We start from the raw sequence: 26,372 nt of genomic DNA on the forward strand, positions 1-26,372 counted from the left end.
GAGCCACATCCTTGGACGGCCTTCTTTTGGTTTAGAACTAACTTATCTGGAGAGACAACACCGGTAGTAACACAGATGCAATTCTGGACTTGGTCATGTTGTGCACTGTGCACTAGCCAAGCGAGCTAAACCCATGCAGCTGAAAGCTGAGCCTCTAGGGGCGTCTAGATTTCTGGGCTAGTTGTGCACTTGAATAAATAACAAAAAGAATTGCATCCGTGTTGCTCCGGAGTTGTCTCCCCAGTGAAGATTTCCTGCCTCTTTCCCGTCGATGCACCAGATGATAAAACAGAAGCGTGAGGAATTGCCCCTTTGTTAACTATTAACGTAGTTTTGCAATGTTTTGATCACAAAACCATCGTTTGGTAATTTCCATGAAAGCAATAATGGCGTTCTACTGTAAATGGGGACAGGGTGTGGGAGTCTGATTTTCACTTTATATTCATGCAGTCCTTGTTAACAATGTTTACATTTGTCTGTCTTCTCCCATCCATTCATCCATCCATCCATCCATCCATCCATCCATTCATTCATCCATTGGCAACAGCTGTGAAAGTAAAGGACTGGTAATAGGCACCAACGGAAGTCACACCGAGGACAATGTCTGTGTTACACCCCCAGTGACCCCTTCTCCAATTATAGGCGCTCCGAAATCCAAGAGACAGACCGCAGAGCAGAGCACAGAGACTGGTGTCACCAATCAGGTCTCAGCAGATACAACCACCACACAGAAGGGCCATCCCTTGGTCCACTCAGAGGAGACACTGACTCCGTCCCCCTCAGCAGATACCACCACACCACCACCACCACATCCCTTGGTCCACTCAAAAGAGACACTGACTCCCACCCTCTCAGCAGATACCACCACACAAGACGGCCATCCCTTGGTCATCTCAGAGGAGACACTGACTCCGTCCCCATCAGCGGATACCACCATCACACAAGAGGGCCATCCCTTGGTCATCTCAGAGGTGACATTGACTTCCAATGTCAGCACGGTCCAGCTCTTAACTGCAGCCCAGCCCGAAGCCTCTGTCCGCCCCATACACACGTGGTCCAGTGTTCCAGCCCCACTGACTAGGACACCGCAGCCCACAAGAGGCTCGACTGCATTGCCACCAAGCACAATGTCTATCCTCCTCTCCAAACCTTCAGAAACACAGACAGGTTGGTTTTGGGGGTTTTACGCAAGACTGTAGATTGCCTAGTAGTCTATTCATGTCAAGTCAAGTGTGTGTACTTCATTGTCAAAAATCTATGTAACAGGTCTGGCACGGAAGTTTGAAATTGTGTTTCACCAACATATACATGTAAAAAAGACATTGACAATAATCACACACACACACACACACACACACACACACACACACACACACACACACACACACACACACACACACACACACACACACACACACACACAATGTGCAGTAAAAACTAACATACTGATACATTAATTTACATTCTTTCTTTGACACATGATTCACTCACAACACACACGCACACACACAGACACGTGCAGTAAAAAAAAAAAAAAAAACACTAACATACTAAGACGTACGATAAATACAGACATACACACACAGAGACACACAGTGTGCAATAAGAAGTGTATCATACTGATGGACAATAAATACACACACACACACACACACACACACACACACACACACACACACACACACACACACACACACACACACACACACACACACACACACACACACACACACACACATACAGTACACACACACACACACACAACAACAGAAGTACAATCATTGGTCATACAGGTAATGTGAAGTAGTATAGATGCTGTATGCAAGGTGCAAAGAGTAAAGTGCAAGTGGCATGGTGAAAGAAATGTTCATGGAATGTTCAATGATCTTGGAAGATGGCCCAAAAGAGAAGTAACCTTTTGAATGCACAAGACTGTATTAATAACAAATGCAGTGGTACCTTTACTTTCCATAGGGTGTCACTGTTATCCTCTAAAACTAGTGGGAACTCGTCTCTTCTGAATCTGACACTTATAAGCACATTGAATTATTATTATTATTCATTAATTAATTAATTAATTTTTTATTATTATTTTTTTTTTACAAAAGTATGTGTGGTTCTTTTGAGTATATGAAGTACAGCTGTTTTCAAAAACTTAAGCTGAATTCCTGCTACACGCACACAAGAGCAACTTGGGACCTAACACTCACAATAAGATGTAACCTGGTGATGAGCAATATCTTTCAGAGTGTCTGAGAGTGGAAGTTTCACCTTCTGCCATCTTTTTTCTCCTCAATCCCCAGGTTTCCCAAGAGGGCAGGCCTACACAGCCCTTCCCATCAGTGAGTCTGACTCCCAGAGGCATCTATGGCTGGTGGTTCTTATCTTGTTCCTGGCCGTGGTGTTCTACTGCCTGTGGCTCAAGGCTAAAGCTCTGAGGAAGAAGCGCAAGTTCATAGAGTGTAAGTCACACATCCTGTCCTCCTAGAACACAGGAAGGAAGAGATAAACCAAAAAAGGTGGTCATGATGAAGTTCATTGGCTTCTGCTAAGCAGTGACAATGCCAGAGAGGGTGCATAGAGAATGTAATGACTTTGACAACTGTTGTTTTTGCTTGTCATTGTTCGTCGTTTATACCACCCACCCGCCCCCTCACATACACACACCTATCAGGTCCCTGGCATGACAAGGCTGCGGTGCCTTACTGTTTGAGCCACGTCAGGGCGTCCTCCAACCTTTTTTTTTTTTAATACGGTATGGATGAATTGAAAGTGTGCCAAAACACTTGACATGTTGGAGGATAACTACTCTTTGACAAGCCAATAATCATTCCTACATTTAAACGTTCCTATGTAGTTCTTTTTGTTTGAGACATTTGAACAATGAACTTGTCCAGCTGGAAGAACTATGAGAGAGGTGACTTGCTTCTTTGTTCAGGGCTCTGCAACAAATTCCAATCATTTTAATGCTGAGAATGGACTGGTAGAAGAGATATGGGACAAAGATTCTAAAAATGTAAAATGTTTTCAGAATGTTCTAAATCCACTTTGTAATCCACGGTGACAAGGGCGACACCATAACAATCTTGGTAGCAGTTGCTAGGGCTAAATCATTCAGAAGTCCTATGGGCAGGCTAACTGGAACTAGCAGACAGACAATGCAGTGGCAAAACAACAAATGTTGAAATGGGCTTGGTAATATGGTGGATAGTACTAAGCGCTGCAGAACTTTTATAGGGTCAATAGTAGGCCTGTAACGATATTGTATCAAACCAGGACATCGTGATACGCAGAGTCACGATACTGTATCGTGGCGTAAGAAGGCAGTATCATGATGCGCCCTTTCAAAGTTTTGTTACCCTTCAGTTCAGAAAACAAAAGCAAAGAGCAAGTTAATTAATTTTGAAAGATACAAAAATCGTTGGATGTATCAAACCATAGGACAAAAAAATTGTGATTCGAATCGAATTATGAGTTGAGTTATATATCCTATAGGCCTATAGTATATCGTTGCAGCCCTAGTCAATAGTGCTAATGAATGCCCTGCTGGAGCGACATGGACTGAGGCTGTCGGTCAGAGGAGTCGTTAGGCCAAGGTCCTGACTCATTGTGGGCATTAACAGTCCCATGGCATTAAGAATAGGGGCTCTCCCTGCTGTCCTATAGAAATTTCCAACACAACTAATTTAATCTACTCCTGTAATCATTACTCGCTTATAACTGACACAATGACTCATTTCCTTATTTCCGACCACAAGCTAGTGTGTCTGTGAGTGAGTAAGTGAGTGTGCTTGTGCGTGCGTGTGTGTGTGTGTGTGTGTTTGTGTGTGTGTGTGTGTGTGTGTGTGTGTGTGCGTGTTGTGAGAGTGATTGCCTGTAATGTCTGCCTTGCATTACACAGTCCAGTGCTACACGCTGGGGGTGTTTAGCGAGTTCCTCCTTTTACTGTTAAATGAAGTACGCAAGTTGTCCCAAAACGTTTTGCATAAATGTGTTGTTATGGTTAGTTTTCGTCTTCAGTTGCTCTACACTACAGGCGTAAAGAGAAATTGTCATTGGGAGCCGTTGAAAACCACTTGGAATAGAATAATTTGTTGCTTTGTTGGATGACTTGCTACTTTCACTGCAACCATAACTGTTTGCATTGTACAAACCACACTATGATATCCCATAAACAACTGAGCTTTTTGAAAGCGGTTGCAAAAAAGATGGAAGGCAAAACATGAGAGGCAGAGGGCAGGCCAGGCCTTGCAGATTGCCCATGTTGTTAATATCTACTGTACATCTCTGTATGGGTAAGCGCTCATGGCCTCAGACTTGTTGCCCAAAGGTTGCTGGTTCGACTCCTGACCCGCCAGGTTGGTGGAGGGAGTAATTAACCAGTGCTCTCCCCCATCCTTCTCCATGACTGAGGTACCCAGAGCATGGTACCGTCCCGCTGCACCGCTCCCTTTCTGATGCCATTGGGTGCTGCCCTAGCCTGGTGAACCAGCACCACCCGCTGGACGGCAAAATGTTCACATTTAGTCTAGTTTATCAGGCTAGTGCTGCCCCCTTGTACGGGTGAGGCATCAATGCAATTTCGTTGTGTGCAGTGTGCGCTTGTGTGCTGTGGAGTGCTATGTCACAATGACAATGGGAGGTGGAGTTTCCCAGTTGGGCTTTTACTTTTTTCACTTTCACATCTAGCTTGAGAGTGCTAGTCAAGGGTGCTAGCTACATTAGCTACTTTGCAATGCAATTTTCCATTGGCAACTACCTAAGTTGCTTATTGGCTAACAACCCTGAGACCCTCTCTGATAGGCATGACCAACCTAGAAAACAGACAGGAATTTGGTATTTAGAATTTAAGTACTTTGAGGTGTTAATCATTTTTTTCTGATGGGTGCCCATCGGTGTGGTTACCCTCAAACTTGTGCTAGAGTGGAAATCTGTGTCTTTCAAGAATGCAATTATTTGTAAATATTGTTAATATTTCAAATATTGTATTTAGTTGGCTCTGATGCCTACGTGTTTCGTCCCATATGGCCTTCTTCAGGACCTACAGTACCTGTATAAGGCTATATAGGCCAAAACGCGTAATAATAAGAATAGTTTATATAGCACCTTTCATGGAACCCAAGATTGCTTTACAAGGGGTGGGGGCAGGGGGCGGGGGGGGGGGGTTAGAGACCATATGTCTAAGTGAATAGATGGGATTTCATATATTGTATATTTTTGGCTACGATGCCTATACGTTTTAGCCTGTATGGGCTTCTTCAGGGCCTATAAGCCATAAAGGCCGAAACTTGTAGGCATTGTAGCCTGTATAAACTAAAGACTGCAGTCTTAAGTGGCTCAGATGTCCTACCTTTCACTGACATGGTCTACTAGTTAGTGCCTACCACTTAACCATTAGACACACAGGTCTTGCAAGCTGTGGTACCTGCAAACTGTCTGTAATGCGTTTTAGCATTGTTGGCACCTTAAGCTGTTTTTCTTAGAAAAAGGTTAGAGATTTACAGCTGAAGTAACCACTTCTCTCACTTTTCTCAGTGACTGATTCTGAAACCCATTGCATGCTTTGAAGCTAAAGGAAGTCGTCGCATGTAACGTTCATATCGCTGCTGTGCGTCATTTCTGACGAGGGAATTTTCTTCATGTGTTTGATGTGGCCCTGCTGAGATTGGCCAGCGTTTTTGACGAGTGCATTGCAATCTCAAAGTGACGGGGAACATGTTGTGCGTTTCTGTTGGAGTCCTTCCTGCAAACAGTGCCTTCTGTGGAAGAGGAAATGTAGGGGCTTTGGATCAGATTTGAACACTGCAACACAGTTATACAGTGTGATATTATATCGTCATATAAAAGAGTAGTTCTTGTTCTCACCGTTTTCATCTCACACTGTGATTTGAAGAGAAATTGCCTTATTGACCTGGTGTGATTTCTTTTGTACTGAAACATCATGTCAAAACAGTGAGGTTTCCTCTGACGCATGTCAAATGCAACAATGTGAAATGACTTCCTGCCAATCTGCTTTCTTCACTTGAGTGACTGAACCCATGGCCTCCCAGTGAGGACATAGAGTAGGCCTATATAATGTGAATAAAACCATAAGATTGACATTCAGATTCATACTGCCCTTTGAACAGACCTGCAAACTGTTTATCTAGAAAGTTGTGAACATTTGATACCTGGTGTCTTGATGAAGATAGCAGAAAGGGGTTAGTTGTTCCAGGCTCAGGTAGAGGGGTGGCCCCGAATTGGATGCTCAGTAGTACACTGAATGTATTAAAGTGGGGGGCCCTCTCAGATAACTGTCCCGGGCCCAGCCAAAGTTTTAAACAGCCCTGCTCTTTGTAGTTAGAATCAGTTGTGATTCTTGTAAACCACTGCATCTTCCCTGGGAACTTGCATGTAAGCATCATTATAATGGAGGGCGATAAGCATTATGACATGTCATTGTTTAGGACATGGTTTGTTTCTTACAAGGCACTGATTATCTTGTTAATGGTGATACTTGATGGTAATATACATCTACAACATGATGGTAATCTAACAATAGTATATGTATTGTTTGCTTAGCTCATATACTGTATGTACAGCCTCATACTGATTTGACTAACAATGTGTGTTGAAAAAGTACATTTTCTGGGGCTGTCCATAACTATTTTCAAACCAATATGGTGACTTTATGTCATGTAACTAGCATTATCTAATATGAATGTTTTTATTGTACCAATCCCTTTTCATTTTGATCCTTTCTTTAGGTGCATCATTGGGGGAATGTGTGAGTACTCGTTTTACCTATTATATGGTACAACACATGCCTTTTTCTTTTTGTTATGTTGGATATGGAGGCCAGTGATTATAAAGCTACCAACGGTGTATTTATCCCAGACTCATATCCCTTACCATTGAAATGTACATGTTTTGACACCCCTTACATCCACATTAGAAGTGTTAAAAATGTGAGTCATTAGTCCTAGCCTAAGAAACTAGACATTGTGTGGATTTGGAAGTGTTGTGCGAATAAACAGAAGTGAGACCCTAGCGTACTGTTTCTCAATGGGGGCCGTGCAGCCCCCCAGGGGGCGTGGATAAGGATACAGCTGAGAGGGGTGGTTGCTTAGTTGGCATTGGGGGTCATTAGTCCATTTAACTGTTTAATACTAAGGGGGGCGTTGTCAGGCTTATGATGAAGTCAAGGGGGCGTTTGTTCAGAAAAGGTTGAGAACCACTGCCCTAGCAGGCTGGCATTTCATGTAATAGTCGGGGTTTCTGGGCTGCATACATGTTTCAAGATCTGTTTGTATCGCCCCTTCTGTGCTACCTGTCTTGTAGCAGGAGGCTTAGAAGGGATCATACTATACACATGCCATATCACTTACAATTGGGAATTTGTTTATATTCTGACACCCCAAACATCCCATACCAATTTACTAACCCCAACTCCGATGAAGTTGGGACGTTTGGTAAACAGTGAATAAAATCAAAATGCTATCATTTTCAAAACACTCAATCTATTCATTAGATGGAGAATAGTGAAAAGACAACATATTAAGTGTTAAAACCGAGAAAAAATATTGTTTTGGGGGACATATGTAATCATTTCTAATTTGAGAAATCCAACACGTCTCAAAAGAGTTGGGACGGGGACAATAAATGGCAGCAAATGTCGAGGAAGACTAAAAACAAAACAAAAGATAACACTTAACAGTTAAATACATTAACCGATGAGATGATTTTATATAAAAAACAGTGTTAATTCCTATCTTGGACATGATTTCACCAGCTTAAATGGTGGGTGTATTCCTTGTCATGTTTTGCAATGTTTTCCTTTCTGTAGTGCTTACAGTGTGACAGGTCTTGACCAAAAACCCACCATTTTATCACATGCTGGTCCTTATGATGGAGCCAAACTGTTAAAACATAGTAGAGAATGCAATTTGACCTTACTATGTGGCAGTAATCGAAGATCTCCCTTCAAAATATAATGCATGAGTGGCTTTTCATGCTGTTTAAAGCCCATTTATACCATTCAGCACTGTATTTAACTCTACAGATGAGTGAGAACATCTTAACCAATGCACTACTGCATCCGCATGCCATCATGGAGGCTGACTTTTGAAGCTAGCACTAACACAAGTTGGATGGTCCATTTTCACTGTAGCACAGGATGTGCAATGCTCTATTATTGTCAAAAAGAATGGACTTCTACAACTTCTGCTGACTTCTGTAAGCAAAGGACAGTTTCCCATGTCTTCTGGGTCTATTTCAAGTGAGCTCAGGTGCTTAGGAGAATGTTAAACCCCTGTGTCATTTTCATGCATTAAGCATTCTTAATATGGTCAATTTTCAATAGCTCTAGCACTCCAGGAATTAGAGTGAGACTATAGCCAATATATATATATCATGATGTCATGAACCTATACAATGATTTTATTCACAAAAATATGTCTTATATACACTCAATCGTGGTAAATCAAAGGGAATTCAAAAATGTATGTAATAACTATGGTAATTATTCCCTTTGCATCTTTAATTCTGAGTGACTCAGCCTCTCTGTGATGATCTTATACCTGGACACCTATATTGTCCGTCAGTACAATTCATTTTGAAATGTTCTTCTTTGTTGTTTTATCTTATTTGGATGTTTACTAAATTTCACTGATCCCCGTCCCAACTCTTTTGAGACGTGTTGGATTTATCAATTTAGAAATGAGTACATATGTCCCCCAAAACAATATTTTTTCTCGGTTTTAACACTTAATATGTTGTCTTTTCACTATTCTCCATCTAATGAATAGATTAAATGTTTTGAAAATGATAGCATTTTGATTTTATTCACTGTTTACCAAACGTCCCAACTTCATCGGAGTTGGGGTTTGTATGTCTGAGGGGGATATTAACAGTGTTAATAGTGCTAGTCATGAGTCCATGTAATTCGCTGGTGCGGTAGCAGGAAGCCAACCCGTACAGCATCCACTATGTTTTAGGGGGACGTTTGTAGTGCTAGTCATGAGTCCATGTTTCTAAATATCTCTCTCTCTCTCTCTCTCTCTCTCTCTCTCTCTCTCTCTCTGTCTCGCGCTGTAGAAGGAAGCCAGTAAGGGATCGTACAATGTCTACGTGCCTCAGCAGCAGCCTGAGCAGGCTAAAGCCTCGGACACCATCAGCAGTGGCACGCAGCGTGTGGAGTGGCAGGTCCCTGTGAAGAGGGAGAGTGACTGTCTACAGAGAGAGGCCGCTGCTACTGCTGCCTCTGCTTCTGCTGCTGCAGCCCCGGCCCCAGCCACACAGGTTCACCCCGGCCAGGGGCCAGCAAGCGTGCAGCACGTCACCATGGACAAGAGTGGCAAGGGCGAGGGAATCAGCAACACTGTCGGTGAGTGGCATCAGCAAAGAACCTTAGAGGAGAATTTGTGCCAAAGGTTATACAACAGGCCCCTTACAACACATCATTTGCATTTTGGGATATTTGTAGTCTGTTAAGATGGGGGTTTTTTTTGTGTGTAAACAAACCATTCCTGAATTAGAATGTCCAGTTGACCTACCGGTACTTGCAGTACAACGTCCAAGTATGACTACAGCAGGTTTCTGTTTGACTTCCTTCTGGCTGTTGTGCAAATATTAGCATATACGTACACGTATGGTGAAGGGTCCGAAAAGACATTCAGCCACTGTATCCATTCCATTGCAGCAAAGGATCTTTACTTTGTTTTTGAGTAGTAGTGGGTCGCTGTGAGTTTAGAGAATCACCAGCGTATGGCAGGGCCCTCAAGTCTTCCTCTGGGAGTGAGACACTCATTTAGGCCCTTTCTTACCCTCTCAGTGCATTTTTTTATTCTTACTCTGAAAAAAAAATGTCATAAAGCATCATTTGCATATTTTCCCAGCATTTCCATAGGCTTCCCTGCATTTAATTTAACCCATCAAACATCACAGAGGAAACTATTCCAAACTTACCAAATATTTCCAAATATTTCGCAAACTGAATCGCCCAACTGAATCTGTTGAGTAGGGCTAAGCAATATATGCGTCTAATATCACAAATCCACTGTTGTGTTACAACACTTCTGAATCGTACGTTAGAGTGAAATAATAGTCACACCTATGGGTGTGGGGAGCTGGATGTCTGTACCCCAGTAAGCTTAACTGCAACACTGACTCCAGCGACAGTCCCCTTCTGTTGCAATTCTTGCCATGTCATATCTGGGTGATGATGGTGCCCTAGGCGATTGTGCAGTCAGCCCACCCCTAGGACTGACCCTGGTTGATTCAACCTGTCAGCACAACATGTCCTTGGTGATATAACCTTGCCATTATGGCATGAGGACTGCTGAAGTTCCTGTGAAGTGCTGTTTGTTTGTCTACCATGCTTCCCCAGTACGTCAGCCTATGCCACTGGTAAACCATCAGGTTCATCCACTACCTTTTTTTGCCTTCCACTTGAAGGTCTTCGAGTATTGAACAAAACAAGCATGCGCCCACACTACCTGCAGCACTGGTTTTGTGTTTGCTTTGTAAGAACAGTAGTGGGTGGGTGTTGGAGTTGTTTTTTGCCGTAACTTTAGTATGTTTGGTTTGTTATGGCAATTCCCGAAAATTTACCCCAAAAGGTCATTTGACAGCATTGCAAAAGTGCTTCCCATACATCAAGGTCAGTTAAGGTCATTGTTGCTTTCCACCACTCTCAGGGCAAATGGCAAACCCCAACTACAGGCCAAACCTTGACCACTGACCATTGAAGAAAATTCAGTTATATCAGCTCTATAAAGTACAAACGTATTTATTTGTTGTGCCTTTTTGTGCCTTTATTAGACAGTATAGTTGAGAGATTACAGGAAATGACTAGGGGAGAGAGATATGGGGGTTAGGAAATGACTCGGACACCAATCTGCTTCCCCATGACCAAATTCCCTGTACTCTATGTGGCATGGTGTACCAGCATGACGCATCACCTATGTGAGTGGCGTAACAGTTCTGCTCCAGAGGAAGTTGAGATGGATTTCCAGTTTCACTCCCTGTGAATTAATGTACTGACCTTATCAGTCTCTGTGAACTGATGTACCAACCTACCTCGGTCAAGCAGCTGACCTCAGTCTCTTGAAAAAAGTGAAGTGTTTCTCAGAAACAGGTGGTCAGCAGGTGATGACTGGGTCAAAGCCAATGGTGCTGAGGAAATCTTGGGCCTCATGATTGGATTCCTAGTAAACACACAAGATAACCGTAATCACACACAGAACATTCATTTCTCAAATGACTAACACTGATCGCACACGCACGCACACACACACACACACACACACACACACACACACACACACACACACACACACACACACACACACACACACACACACACACACACACACACACACACATATGGCAACATGATATATATATATATATATATAGGTATATATAAAAGACAATAATTGAATCTTTAATCGAACATTAATCGAAAGCACACAAGATCATATGGTAACACTTTATAATACTGACTCCTTATTAATAGCTCTGAAAGGGGTCACTGTTTAGTGCCAGGCCATTGGAATCATCTTAGTACCCAGGCAGAGGTGTCACTGGGATTCATCAGAAAGTAAAATGGAACTCTTAACACAAACTTGATCAGATCAGTTCTGAATCAGCTGATTGTAATGCTTACTCAAAACAGGTGAACCCTCAGTTACTCAATGAAATCACCTGTGTTTGAGTTCAAATTATTAAACCCATTTCAACAATCAAATAATGAAGTTGAGTTAAAGAAAGGATAAACATAGATGAAAACTGTTTACCATTGGCATGCTCCAAACTCCGCACTGTGTACTGAGGTTGAGTGCCCCAAGAAAGTACAGTAGGCCATATTCGAGGGTGAGGTGTCATTCCATATCATGTTCTGTCTGTTGCACTTGATGGAATTGATGGTTGCCGTGTGACAAAACTGTGCTGTCATTACGGAGAATCAGCAGTTTGACAAATCTGACATTCAACTACGTAACAAACATGGCGGGCATTGAGTGACATGTCATACCTCAACAGGGAAGAGATAGACTTCCACACGAGCGAAAATTATATAAGAATCACCCTGAGGCAATCTTCTGTTGATGTTTAAGATCTGTGGTTGTGTGAGAAACAGAGTGGAAGACAATTTCGTTTGATGTCACGTGTAAGAACACTTGTGCTGTCACTTACCTGTCACTGATATCAGGTCATTACAGGTACTCCCATGAACACCTGCCAACATTAAGTCAGAGCTGTGGTTGTGGGGTGGGGGCAATAAAATGAAATTCAACTGTGGTCCAACTCAACGGTTGTCCTAGTAGTTAAGCCTGGTTTAGACTCCTCCTGCAACTGCAGGGGACGCGCTATCAGCGGGGGTAGCGGCAGATTACGCCTGGGATTTCAGCCTGGGAGAAGTATACATTCATCGCTGCAAGGGGTCGTTTCAGCTCTGCAGAGGGGGACGTTGTGGCTCTTTGTGTATGAAATCTGTCGCCACCCCCTGCCCCTGCTGACAGTCCGTCTTCTGCAGTTGCAGGAGGAGTCTAAACCAGGCTAAAAAGATGTGATGATCAATCATTTTCAAGATCAAACACGGTGTTCCCTCTTTATTCTTTAATTTCTTTGTACGTTCTTTATTTGTGCCTTATTTGTTGCTTTAAATTTTATTGTATGGCCACCCATCTAAAACGCTATGGTATATCAACCTCACTGCTCGTTTTGCTTGTTATCCAGAATGCGGGCGGATTTTACAGTAGCTTGTTGCGTTATTGTCTGGTCCCTGCATTTGTATTGTTAATATAGGCTAGCTATCTGCAGTATCAACACTCTGGGTTCAATCTCACTGCTTGTTTTGGGCATTATCCAGAATGCAGGGTGGATTTGCTTGATGTGTGATTATGTGTGCTCTTTGTAGTACTTGGCAGGCCAAATTGCTGATTATCTTATGTCACCACGTGTATCCTGCCTCTGCCTCATGACTCCTTTCCTCTTTCAAACAGCGACTGGGAACTGTGAAATGCATTGCTTTGTCTAGTGTTTTATTATTACAAGCAGAAGTTTAGAAAAAGAGGAAGTTCCTCTTGCACTGATCATACTTCATCCTTGCAATGCTGTACAATACAGTGCACCATTAGCTTGGAGAGCAATTTCTTCATGGGCATGTGATACGAACGTGACTAGGATAGTCAGACAACTTGCTTGTTTCGACTCCCACACTCTTTCACGATCATTTTGTTGAAACTCACATGCAGTGCATTGCTCTGTGGTTAACTTTCACACGTTTGCAGTTGCTTGAGAGCAAGCCAGTCTTAAGACGATTGCACTTCATATTCATAGGGTATTGCAAACAAATTTAGAAGATGTAAATATGTGGTTCACACACCTTTATGTTGCACTGGTGTCTGTGGTGCTGGCTCATTCCCCAATAAGAGGAAGTGTTGGCTTATTAAAACACTAACCCAATACTACTTGAACGCCACAACTCCACATTCCACAGACAGTATGTTACAAACATTTGTAAATGTTATTTCTTAAATGTTTCAAATGCTAAATGTTCAATTGCTATTTGTTACTTCATTACTTTATTATTACTTATTACTTGTTACACTGTTATTGGTCATGTCTTGAACTTTAATGTCTGTCTTGTTAATGTTAGTCCTGTCTATGCATGATGTCTTTGCATGGGATGGAGAGAAACGTCATTTCAATTTCCTTGTATGACCACTAGCCTGGTTCTCACGCAGACCCTCGTGCTTTTTCGCCCAACTTCGTGAGCTTGCACGAGTGGTAACAGCCATCTGCATGAGAACCAGGTTATATGACCACCTGTGCATATGAAAAAACTGACAATAAAGTTGACTTGACTTGACTTGATTTAACTTGAGATTCCCCTCTCCATATTAATCCACTCTCTGCCCATCCCTCCTGTCTTGCCCCTGCAGGTTCCATATTCATCTACTCTCCAGGGATGGTGGTGCTGGGCACTAATGCTTCGGAGCGGAGAGAGGAGGTCCGTCAGGAGGGTGAGGACCATCACCTCCATCAGCATCATCATCATCAGCAGCAGCCTCCTCCTCCTCCTCCTCCTCTAGCCGGCGTGCCTCAGCAAGAGTCCCTTGACAGCTTCTCCTGTTCCAGTGAGGAGACGGTGGCACTCAGCACACAGGAGGAGGACAGTGATAAGGACCTCAGCTACCCCATCCCAGCCAGTGACAAATGAGACAACCAGTTGGACAGCAGTAAACTGGGTTGTACCAGTTGCTCTTTTTTACAAAAAAAAGATTGTTTTGGGCTTGTATGCCTTTGTTTGGGCCGGCCTGTAAGAGAGAGTGACAGGAAATGAGTTGGAAAGAGGTGGGTGAGGGATCGTGGAATGACCTTGGGTCGGACTCGAACCCCGGTCCCTGGATTGATGGGGTGGCGCCCCCGGAACCACGACACCACCTGAACTACGACGCCACCTGAACCGGTGGTTCTGAAGAGTGACAGGCGAACAGTTGGAGCATGTGTTGCATGAGATGTACTTTAGGACCAAAAACACACATGGGCACAAGTGAAACCTGTGGAGGTGCATTGCTTTTAACGATGCAACTGTGTGACAGAGTAATAAGTCCTGAGTGGGTCATCTACCGAATGGGGGAAGGAAAGTAGCACAACTGCTATTCTGGCCAGAGTTTCACTTCCTCCCAATGCAATTCCAAAGCTTGCATGCACGACAACTGTGAAAAACAAATTATGCACACAGAAAATAGTGAACTCTGTATGCAGAGACAAGCCCTGCTTGTTGTGAAGGCACCGAATACTGTGAAGTCACATGCATGCCTCTCTATGAGTGGATAAGACAAATGACTGATATTTAATTTTTACTGTCAAAGAGAGTTGGTGTACCGGCTACCAGAAATGGTGCATTTTCCCTGTTTGTTGTCTCATTTTTGGACTGCTTCAATACTGGAGATCGCTGAATGCTGTAATTATTTACTTACATACCGTGGGCATTTCTTCACACTGGACACCTAAAGAACAAAGCTGATTTACTGGATGTGTATGCATTCACTGTTTTTAAAATGACGCCTAGTACAGATCTTTTGAAATGACACAACAGTGACTTACTGTAGATACATATCGTTGCTGAACATTTTGACTCACCGAGAGGTGGATGAACATTCTGCAATGGACTGTACATAATATGTGCGTGTGTGTGTGTATGTGTGTGTGTGTGTGTGCCTGCACTTGCTGGTAAATGGCTTTTCATTTTGCATTCAGCTGTTACATATTATATATTTTAATCATTAATGTGTTGTGGTTATTTAAAAAAAAACACAGAGAAAATTAAATGTTTATTAATGTTTTACTCGGGTTACAAAGTAATCGTGATTCTGGGAAAGCCACTCAAATAATCTTCGCTTTCACTTTCTGGCTCAGCGCTCTCTAAGCCACAGAACAAGTTGCATGTTGTTACAGTTGTCAAACAATGCCGAACGTTGGTTGGCGCCTTGCATTTCCTTGTAAGAGCTTCAAGGAAACGTGTTAATCTAACTCTTCCGGGAGAATTTGACAGATGACTTGTCGAGCTCATAGCCTACTACTGAAACGAGTAACTGCTGTTGTCTGTGGTAGAGATTAAAGCATGACATCTCAGATAGCGTGGCTGATTTTCTTGACGATTTCACTCCTCTTCAGCGGTGAGGTAAGTGTCAACTCAGGTTTGAACGAAATTATTCGCATGATCAGTAGGCTACCTGACGACTGAGCAATGAGCCGTATTGGCTACACAGAATACAACTCCCCATTCGTTGCTATTGCTTAGAACGTGACGCTTGTGTGCGTAAAAACCATACGCGTAATGATAAACAAACCGAAACTGTTACAATTGTGGATAATGTTGAGTCTCGTTCTTCGTAGGATGGTCTTTTTAAAAGTAACCAAGAAGACTGCATAGCGTTGCCATTTCAATAGTAGGCTAGTTTTTCAACATTACGTGTCACATTCACAATTACGAGACTACTAGCACACAAAAAAAGAAAGAAAGAACGCAAAATAGGGTGCTTCAGATAGACTCGGAAACATTCTAGAAGCGCGCAGTTGTCTTTAAAGCTGGTTTCAATGCTTTCAAAATGCTGATTTAAGTTTAAGGAGGCCTAAGTGACATATTGACAACCCTCATTATCCATGGCCCACTCGCACACGCACATAGAACATAGAACATAGAAACAGACATTTTAGTTGCAAAACTTAGTGTACTCTGGTCAGGGAAGCTGACAGGGGGAGGACAGAGGGGTAATTTGCCCCGGGCCCAGGAAGACAGGAGGCCCAGAAATGGGTCCTCATTACATTGTTTGTACCTGATTTTGGGCCCTTTGTCCTGGGCCCGGCCAAAGCTGTCAGCGGCCCTGACTCTGGTCATACTAAATATTAGTTCATTATTTATTAAATACTAATGAGAAGATCAAATTTGGCTAATGGCAGCACAGTTTCAATGGGAAGCATAGTTCCTACTCTGGCCACACAGTGCACCTTTAAATTAGTTCAGTATTATAATTAACCTGATGTTTAGGATGGATTTTTTTTTTTTTTTTTAAGTCTGAGATGGACTAAACTGGTTCAATATAGTTTGTTATTACACCAGATATTTTGGATGTTTTTATGTGTTGTTATGGTACGATGCTCTCTCTCCCCTGCTCGGAATGCCTTTGTATCTTATTATCTTGTGAAGTCATGTGGGGGTGTGACTGATCTTGTGAAAGTGAAGTCAACCCTTGCAGGTAGGCCACTGTAGATAAGAGGCGAGGAGGTGAAGAGTGCAATGTTCTCTTGCTTGCACACTCGTACGCCCTTTGCAGACCAGGAAATGTTAGAGTTCCTGGCAGCCATCAGCTTTCTTGTGCCTCGCTTTTCCCCCGGCCACTTACCAGTAACCACACCTCGCACGCTCAGCACGTTTTACACAAACCTGCATCTGTCTCGCTGTGGTCGGGTAGACGAGAGCGTTGAGACATCTTTAGGAGAAAAGGGTGTGTGAGTGTGAGAGAGAGCCTTTTCGTCAAATGTATGCAGACTATTTCTGGGTGCTGCTGAGGCTTCAGTACATCAGTTGTTTGCACAGTAGATCTACCACTGCTACAGTAATATGGTCTGGTGTACACAATACCAACAATTTACACTGTGTGCATTGACAATAAATCTAGTTGGGATATTGTGCTATGCAAACATATTTTGATTATTCTATTATATTCTATTCTGCTCTACTCTACTCTATTCTGTAGAACAGTTGTTCTCAATCTTTTTTTAAAGAAACACCCCTTTGGCCTCATCATAAGCCTGCCACTGCCCCCTTAGGATTGAAAAATAAAATAGATTAATGCTACCCAATGGGAAGTAAGCCAACCCCCACTCAGTTGTATCCTTCTCAACGTCCCCCTGGAGCTCCCCAACGCCCCCTGGGGGCCTGTAGTGCCCCCCTTGAGAAACACTACTGTAGAGCATGGGTGGGGTACCTCTGGCCCAAGGGCTGTTTACGGCCCCTTATGCCGTCTTATCCGGCTCCCGATATCATTTTAAAGTTATGCTGTTTCACATGAAATATGACTATGTTTTGTGAAGCAATCTTAGAAATTACATTTTCACATTTACATTTTTATTATGAATCTGAAACCACATCTTATTTTGATTGGCTCTTTTGTTAATAATATGTGTACCACTGTAGCTTTTTTTCTTCCCATTCTGAGAGAGCATAGTGTTATGTTACTTGGCTGTGTGATGGCTTCCTGCAATTGTTTAATCCATATCACCTTCTGACTTTTTTCCCCTGTGTCCGTTCTTGTGTGGGGTCTTAAGTGGGTCAGTGAAGTGTATAAGTGAAGAGGGGAACCACCGTATGTTTTTTTTTTTTAGCCATCGTACCCACCCCCTACACACACACACACACACAGTGGAGGTCCTATTTTTTTTCATTTCATTATTTGTTGTTGTCCTTTTCCACTTTTTGATCACAAAAAGCCTCCAAATAAAAGAAAGAATGAGGTGGACAAACAAGCATAGGGGCTGCAGGAAAACACTCTAAGGGGGATGACTGTGGAATGTTTACGCCTTTTGAAGTATGTGGGGGTGATACCACAGGCACTCCACTGTACTGTTCCAATCAGCCAGAACAGACAGGGTGAACTAACAAGTTTCATATGTGTATGAGCTTTTATGTTCCACTGTTTTATATTTTGTATTAGACCATATTTATTTTATGTTCCATTGTTTCATATTGTTTTACATACTGTATTTATTTTATGATGCATTGTTTTATATAATACTGTGATACTGTAATAATTTATTTTAATACTGTGTATTACTGTTCATTACGGCTTGCAGGGGTTTGGAGAGAGTTGCAATAACAACACACATTATTATGATGAGGAGCAGAACACCTGCTGCAAAAAGTGTGAGCCAGGTAAGCCAGAGTGTAAGGTAACACCTACGTACATGTAGAACATGTACATGTACATTAACATCCTCTTCACCTATGAAGACATTTTTTATTGTTGGCCCTGAGAAGGGGACTGAGTATCCCAGCCCACCCACCTCACTGCTTACTGTCACTTCCTACTTTTGTCATCATACACACAAGTATTCGATAATGTTCATTTGAGTACAGATGATACGCAGGGAAGTCAGCCGGTGGTGTGGGGATGGGTGGGTGATGCAGGGGCTGGGTGACTCTGTGGATTGGGTCCTATTCTAATTACATGGCATGTATTATGTGAGGGGGCCTTTTAGATGTCTTTGCCCCGCTTGTGGTCAAAGCTGTCAGCGGCCCTGATGATGGGTAAAGTGGAACATGCAGAGAAGTTGCAAAAGGTTTGCAGTTTGGGATGGCGGTCGGTCGAGTCATAGCCATGGTTGGGGATGTGGAATAGGGCCACCAAATGCCCAAACTTTTGAAAATCCTGCTCTGCTATTGCAGTAGCGTTCCTTTGTACTAACATGATGTTCTTTTCTTAGCAAATTTGATCAATGAGGGTGGCACAGTAGGCTTGAAATTTTGAATGGGAGTTTTAGGCGAAATCAGTGAAAAGTTTTTAAACTATTTTGATCAAAACTATAAGGAGAATCATTTGGAAGAATGTTCCAGTCTCCTCTCCACTTTCCCAGATTTGAAACCCCTTGTGCATGTGCGCTAATCCTTTAGCCATGTTTGAGCACCCATGGGCCCATCCTTTAGCCAAGGTTTGGGGAAGTGGAAAATGAACTGGAGCATTCTTCCAAATTACTTTACGTACTAGTTTTTTTCAAAACAGCCTGAAAACACACTTTGCACTGACTTTGCTAAAATTTCCCATTCAGTGCAATTCAAAATGTCAAGCCTATTGTGCCACCCTTTGCAAATGTGTGTGTGTGGGGGACAATGCATAATCGGGACTTGTTTCTGGTGATCGTAGGCACCCATCTGGAAACCGGGTGTACCATCAGCTCTGACACGGTGTGTGCAGAATGTCGGAGCGGATACCATACAGGCCGCAACTACCACGAGAACTGTTTCCGATGCTCCAAGTGCCAAGCTGGTAGGCACATCCTTACATCTCCCATGATCATGAGTAATGTTACGTAACTTCATTAATCTCATAGTGGGATGGTGTGATGTGATTCCAGGGTGGGGATTGGGTGAAGGCAATGTGTGGGGCATGTATGTGACCCCAGTGGGCATGGTTTTTTTTTGTAATCATAGAATTAAGTCAAATATCATAACCACTACAGTAGTACAGAAATGGGTTGACGTAATGCTCACTTGTGTTAAATTGTTGTTGTTGTTGTTGTTGTTGTTGTTGTTGTTGTTGTTGTGATTATGTATGTATTATGCCCAAATAGCCACAGAATGGGACCACTTTTTTATTTTAATTATGAACCTCGTCTTCTTCCTCTTTGGCAGATAGAGGCTTGCGGTATGCACAGAACTGTTCAAAGACCCAAAACGCCAAGTGTGTGTGCCAGACAGGAATGTTCTGCATCAAGGGGTATGAAGCTCCGTACTGCAAAGAGTGCAACAAATACAAAACCTGCCCACCAGGCAAAGAGATCATCAGAACAGGTATGGTATTAAGGAGGAAGTGAAATGTGAGATTTTTAAACATTTTTTGATTTGGCTCATCTTTAACCCCTTTGCGCAGAGCCTATATTATTCACTTACTATCACCAAAATTGTAATGAACAAGACTCTTATTGTGTGTCTCTCAGTAATGCCATCATGTTGTTATGACGTAGTTGAGTCTTTTCACCAAAGACTGAACGGACCCATCTGCACAAAGAAGATATGTCCAGTGTCAAATGTTCTCACACAGCAGTGGTCAGGTTTTCACAGTTTTCACAGTGACAAATGTAAAAGCTGTATTTCCCCTGTGTGTTTTCCCTGGTAGTGACTACACACTCAAAATGTCAGCTCACCATATCTATGTATAGAAGTATACACGTAGAGGACGACTTCAAAGTTTGCAAGAGGACTTCGGTCATTACTCATTAACAAGCTTTTCATCCAAAGTCTTGTTTTCTGTCCCCAATCATTTCATTTTATGTCATTTTCCTCTCCGGTACTTTTTCCTGTAACACTTCACTTTAAGGTTCACACTTGTTAGCCACTAACACATGCCTAACTTTCTATAACTTAAGAGACAAATAAGACTTGTGTAAAGCAAATCAATCATTGTTTTTAGTACTCACACATTTCGTGTTCGCTGATATAACGGTAATAAGGCCCTAGTGGACACTTAGCAGGTGTCTTGTAAGTCACCTACACAGACGGTCATTAGGCATTTATTACTGGCTAACATGAACCCTGTTTCATTTCTTTCAGGGACAGAAAATTCCGATGTGGTGTGTGGGGCCGCAGAGGAAAGGGCTAAGTTACCAGCTCAGGAGCCCACCACCACCACCACCACCACCACCATAACCCCAAGGCCTGCCACCACTCACATCCCCACGACCTCATCAGCTACAGTGCCTTTGAACCCAGCAGCACAGAGTACAAGCCAAGTGCTAACCAGCATTTCCCATGCCGCCCCTTCAACAGGTAACACAATTAGTGTGGTATATATATGTCAGGGTGGTGCAACGACAGCCAGTGCCACTATCTGAGAAGCATATTCATTGCAGCATATCAACCACCTATTACTAATTTATTTATGGACATTTGATGCCGTTGCGCCACTTGACGAGTCTAAGCCCAAAAATGTCTTTTACCCATTCTTATGAAGTTATGACGGACTAAGCAAAGCTAACTGAACATTTCACTTGGAAGACCTTGCACACTTTCCAGGTGCTGAACAAAACCATTTGCACACTCTTGTCTTCTTAGAATTCTCTTTTCATCATCCTCTCCTGAGTTAACTTTTCAAATCTGGCAGGGTGATTATTTTATCTTGTGGTTTTTGTTAGAGTAAACCTGACAGTATGCATTGGCCTGCAAACACCATCATGTCACATCAGGATTGGCTGATCAATGCTCATAAATGAGTGGCAGTGAATATGTCATATTTACAAAGCTTTTGTCCCTCACAATGGAAACACTGCATTACATGTATTTTCCAGCATAGAAGTTGTAGATAATTTTATAGGATGTGAAGAACTACTGTGTCATCTGGCAATATTGCTTAACGTCATGCCTGGCTACTTAAGACTGTAATGGCTGTGGCGTTGCCAAAACTAGTAAGGCAGTATTTATTCCTTCTACTATCCATCTTTTTAATGCGGACTTAACTGATCGTTGTGGTATTGTTGGAGAAGTTCAAGTCATGAAACGGATACATTCTCTTTCCCTTACCCCTATTCTTTCTTGATATCTTTTGTCTCCATCTTAACATCATTTCATTCATGCAATGATCTCTTCAACTGCGCTTTTAACTCTCTCCATAAGCTCCTCACTGGCTTGTCTTTCTCTTTGCACCCCTGTTTACATGTTGTTTGCAGGCACTGTGGCTCTCATAGTTGTCGGTTGCGTGGTTGGACTTCTGGTCGTTGTGGGCAGCATGTTCGTCATGTTCCAACGCCGACAGACAACAGGTGAGTTCAGGCTATAGGCCGTAACTGGCACCCAGGGAAGTCGACAGGGGTGGGGGCAATGGGTTCAGTTGTCCCGGGCCAAGGGAGGCGTGGGGTGTGGTGGTTGGTGGGCAGCGTTGGGTCCTCCTGACATGTATTGGGTGGAGGGGCCCTTTCAGATGACTTTGTCCTGAGCCCAGCTTAAACTGTCAGCTGCCCTGTCTGCACCTATCAGGTGTCTAGAGGAAGGCCAGCTGGCATCATATGTAATTAGTTGATCTACCTAGATGAGGAATTGTCCTCGTTAGCATTAGCAATATCACTGAGTTGTCCTGAATGCATACTGCCCAACGAAGGTAAAGTACTGTACATTACATGAACATGGTATTATGGGAAAATCATTAGCACACTGCCCAGTCAAGCTGTATGTAATAGTGGAGATGCTTTTATCCACTTTCTTGATAGAAATAAGCAAAGCAAGGGACTTGTTATAACCTCAATTTCTAGTCTTAACTCAGTTTGGCAAAAAGAATATAGTTGCTTTTCTTTCTTTGGCATTGTAGGCCAGCATACATGGCGGGAGTTTGCAACATTTCAGAACAGGGTTCACTTGCTAGCCGCCTAATGACTGTCTATATAAGAGACATATAAGACATCATAATAAGGCCCTAGTAGAGAAGAATAAATGCTTTATTAATAGTAATGTTCTTTAAAAACAAGAAATGTATTTACACATGCCTAACAAATTATTGATTTTGCCCAACACATGTCTTACAAATCACTTATGAAGACAGTTAGGCATGTATTAGTGGCTAACATTTGAAATGTAAAATAAAGTGTTACCCAAGATGCCTTTCTCTACATGTGAGTATCTGACTTATAGTGTGACCTCATGTAATGGAGGCCTCAGGCCAACTAGCAGAGTGTGGCGTGGAACATTAGTAAACCTCCCTCCCGAAGCCTCATGGCCTAAGCCTATAGTGTATCAGTAGCGCTCGGCTATCGGACTGGTATTTTAGGGCGTATTCAGACCAGGAAAGTCCGATAGTTCACTTTGTTTGGTCCGAACCTAATTTTAAAAATTTGGTGCGGTTGATCCTTTGGTCCGGACCAAACGTGGTAGGTGTGAATACGCCCTTAGTCCAGCGGTATCGTGCTGTGACTCCCATTGACGTGGTGGCGAGGTCGCGGCCCGGAGGGGGACGGACTGCGCAGTAATACTTCGGGTTACATTTAGTAGAAGGATGCTCGTCATCTGAGATCAAAGAGGAACATGGCCTTTACTTGCTACCTATCAGTCATTCATATCTGCCATGTTGGCACATTGACTTGACCAGTTTTGTCTGGTGCAGTGAGGTCTTCAGTAAAGGCACACGACTGGATTACCCCAGAGATTCTTTAAGTATATCTTATATTAGTATATCTACTCTCTCTGGATTACCCTAGTGGCATTTATCCACATCTCTATGCCCACATGTGTCATATCTCGCATGCAAAGCCTTAGGTGGCCAGAGACTTTGATGTCTATCAATCAAAAACCATGCAAATGCCATCACTATTGTGGTACCAAAGCACAATGCACATGAAACCCACAAGTGGACAGAAACCTCAGTTTTTATCTTAAAAAAAGAAAATAAATGTAGACGTGATCATCAGTAACAACCGATAGCTGGTCATTTTTGTGCTGTAACAGGCATGCAACCCTTCACTGGCTGAAACCTCCTAATCTAAGGCTTATAGATTTAGTCATCTATGTGGGAAGAATATCTATTATGAAAGAATGCAGTTGATAAGTTTAGACTGAGATATTGCTGTGTGAGATATTCCTATCCTTTTTGAGAGAATTGTGACCACTTCTGTAAAAGAAATTATGTGGTAAATGTGTGTGCTTTGTCTTTCCATTAGGGTCATCTGAAATCAAAGTTCAAGTAAGTCCAACTAAATCTCATTTCTTTAATTAATTTATTAAGTCTCCCTGAAATGTTTCTATACCTGTCCGGTCTCTCTCCGTTCCCTTTTTCTCTTTTCATTGTTCTTTGTTCTCTGTGACACAAAAGGTAGTCCTTCCCTCCCTCTTTCAGCTCTGTCATTTTGCATTATTTGCTGTTGAAATACAGTACAGTGTTGCAAAAAGACAAAAAAAATCTTGTCCACTTGAAAAACAAGCTTCGCAGTAAACTGTAACACACATACACACACATACACACACACACACACACACACACACACACACACACACACACACACACACACACACACACACACACACACACACCTGTAAATGCCTTCATACTTGGCAGGCTCAAGGAAGCGTGGCTGGATTTATTTTTCTCAGCCCGGTATTGACACTCTATATCTATATCTAATGTATGTCTATCTCAGACCTTCAGATCACAGTAACCCCTCACCCTCCCATCCACAGATTGAGAATGGCTGTGCGGAGGCCGCCACCTGCACTTCCCCGACCGAGTCCGACTGCCCGCTTCTAAAGCTGAATGGTGTGTCAGACCAGTCAGCCACTTCGCCTTCGCCGGGCTAACAGACCACCCCAGCTGCCTCAAACGGACTCGCTTCTGGCCACTGGGTCACTTCTTCAGGATAGCAGACCAGCTCATCTGCCTCCATATGCACCACCAGCAGCTGACCCCTGAAGGTGTCTCCAACAGCTACTGCATACACAAATGAGCCTGGATTACAAGCCACTCATGAAGCTTTCTCCAGACTAAAACCAAATGACCATGCCATGGCTGCAAGGGAGCCGGAACCATTTTTAAAGTGGTGGTGCATTTTTTTTCTTCATTCTTTATTTCTTAACAATGTTACACAGTACACTCCACTCATTTGTCTGCAGTAAACGTTTAGAAAGCCTCATTAAGGGAGCACAAAAGTGGGGAAGCAAATGCACCACTGCATCCCCCATTCCGGCACCTATGCATAGCTGTCCACCATGTTGGACCAGTTTTGGCCCGACAGTCTAAAGATAACGTCAAGGTCAGCAGTCATGGTCGTGGCCGCTGTGATTCCTCAGCCCCACCAATGGCAGTGTAAGTGAGGTCATCCTGTCAGAAGTGTCAAAAGTAAAAGTAAAAGTTTAAAAAAAGTTTCCTTTCCAACACAGGTAACTAATCTGAGTAAAAAGTCAAAAAATGCGCGCACATCAGTAGGCACAGGTGCTGGACCAAAAGTAAGATAACTGAAAAGAAAGTAAAGGTCCGCAACACTGTAGAATGCTCCCAAAATATTTATTCATATAATATTTGTGCGAATAAATATTTTGGGAGCATTCTACAGTGTTGCGGACCTTTACTTTCTTTTCAACTAATCTGAGTAACCAGTAGACCTGTGCACTTTGTACTTGTCTTACGATCAGCTGAGTAAATGGTACGCATAACACCTTGTGTAAAGTCATGTGGTAGGGTTGTACACCATTTACACAAATTACTTTTAGTTGTTCTTTTGACACCTCTGTATACTGCACAGTTCACCTCACAGGGCTCCAACTCCGACATGATAGACAGATGTGCTAACCACTGACTCCGAAGGACAGACTCAGTTGCTAGCATATCTGTGACTGCTAGTTGGCATCTGCCATACCAGCATGGCACTGGTTTATAAGCAGCTTCCACAGTGTGACAATGAGCTGACACACCCTGTCCCAGGAGGAGGAAGAGGAGGAGGTGGTGAAGGAAGAGAAGAGTAGGAGCAGGTCTCCTGGAAGATCAGGCCAAAGTGGCCCTGGTGGCTCTCTCAGAGACTGGAGAGTTTGCACCACAGGACCAGAGGGGGGTTGGAGATAGTGGCGTGGATCGGCACTGCCCTCACAATCCGATTCGATCACGATTCGGGAGGTAGCGATTCGATTCCATTCGATTCTATGCGATCCGATCAGATCCGATTCAATTCTACAATGCATTGCAATGCATTACATTTCTACTGAAAGCAAAGCAAATGTTTAATCAGTCATGATGAGGCAATACAAGTAGTCAGATACTGAGCAACAATTTATTGGCTGTTTTCTGTATCAGTCCGTATCAGTCTTGCAATGTTTTGAAGTGCTTTTATTTAATTTAACTTTCATTTGCTCCCGAAATATCCATAGAAGTAATTGAAACTTTAAAAAAAATGCTGGATCGATTCTGGAACTTGCCGGATCGATTCTGGATCGTCCATGCCCCGCATTGGATTGCATCGCCGAATCGATCATTGTTCACATCACTAGTTGGAGAGGAGATGTGTGTATTTGAAGAGTTCAGATGCAAAACCCTCTAAGTTCAATCGTGAAGAATCTACTGCAGAGAAATCAGCTATATTTCTCAACATTTAGTAAACTTAATAATCAGTCCACCTTTTATTGATTTTGATTTAATTGTACT

At 42.8% G+C, this 26,372-nt stretch overlaps 1 protein-coding gene across 1 annotated transcript; it reads left to right on the plus strand.

The window, feature by feature from the left end:
- Positions 1 to 833: 833 nt before the first annotated feature.
- On the plus strand, positions 834 to 25,154 carry tnfrsf1b (tumor necrosis factor receptor superfamily, member 1B). Its single transcript, XM_063215739.1, has 11 exons — positions 834 to 1,167; positions 2,304 to 2,462; positions 9,076 to 9,364; positions 13,926 to 15,670; positions 18,343 to 18,421; positions 19,410 to 19,532; positions 19,898 to 20,056; positions 20,816 to 21,031; positions 21,928 to 22,020; positions 23,905 to 23,927; positions 24,422 to 25,154. Exons 4-11 carry the CDS (start codon positions 15,611 to 15,613, stop codon positions 24,536 to 24,538), a joined length of 870 nt encoding a protein of 289 aa, XP_063071809.1. The 5' UTR covers positions 834 to 1,167; positions 2,304 to 2,462; positions 9,076 to 9,364; positions 13,926 to 15,610; the 3' UTR covers positions 24,539 to 25,154.
- Positions 25,155 to 26,372: the final 1,218 nt, after the last annotated feature.

Source organism: Engraulis encrasicolus, chromosome 14, assembly GCF_034702125.1.
Source record: "Engraulis encrasicolus isolate BLACKSEA-1 chromosome 14, IST_EnEncr_1.0, whole genome shotgun sequence".
Taxonomy (NCBI): Eukaryota; Metazoa; Chordata; class Actinopteri; order Clupeiformes; family Engraulidae; genus Engraulis; species Engraulis encrasicolus.

Excerpts from the sequence above, each read along its gene's own strand:
- tnfrsf1b (XM_063215739.1), top strand. The coding sequence starts at position 15,611 with ATGACATCTCAGATAGCGTGGCTGATTTTCTTGACGATTTCACTCCTC. Across the intron at positions 15,671-18,342 it reads CACTCCTCTTCAGCGGTGAG|GGGTTTGGAGAGAGTTGCAA; the intron begins GTAAGTGTCAAC and ends TACGGCTTGCAG. Across the intron at positions 20,057-20,815 it reads CAAAGAGATCATCAGAACAG|GGACAGAAAATTCCGATGTG; the intron begins GTATGGTATTAA and ends CATTTCTTTCAG.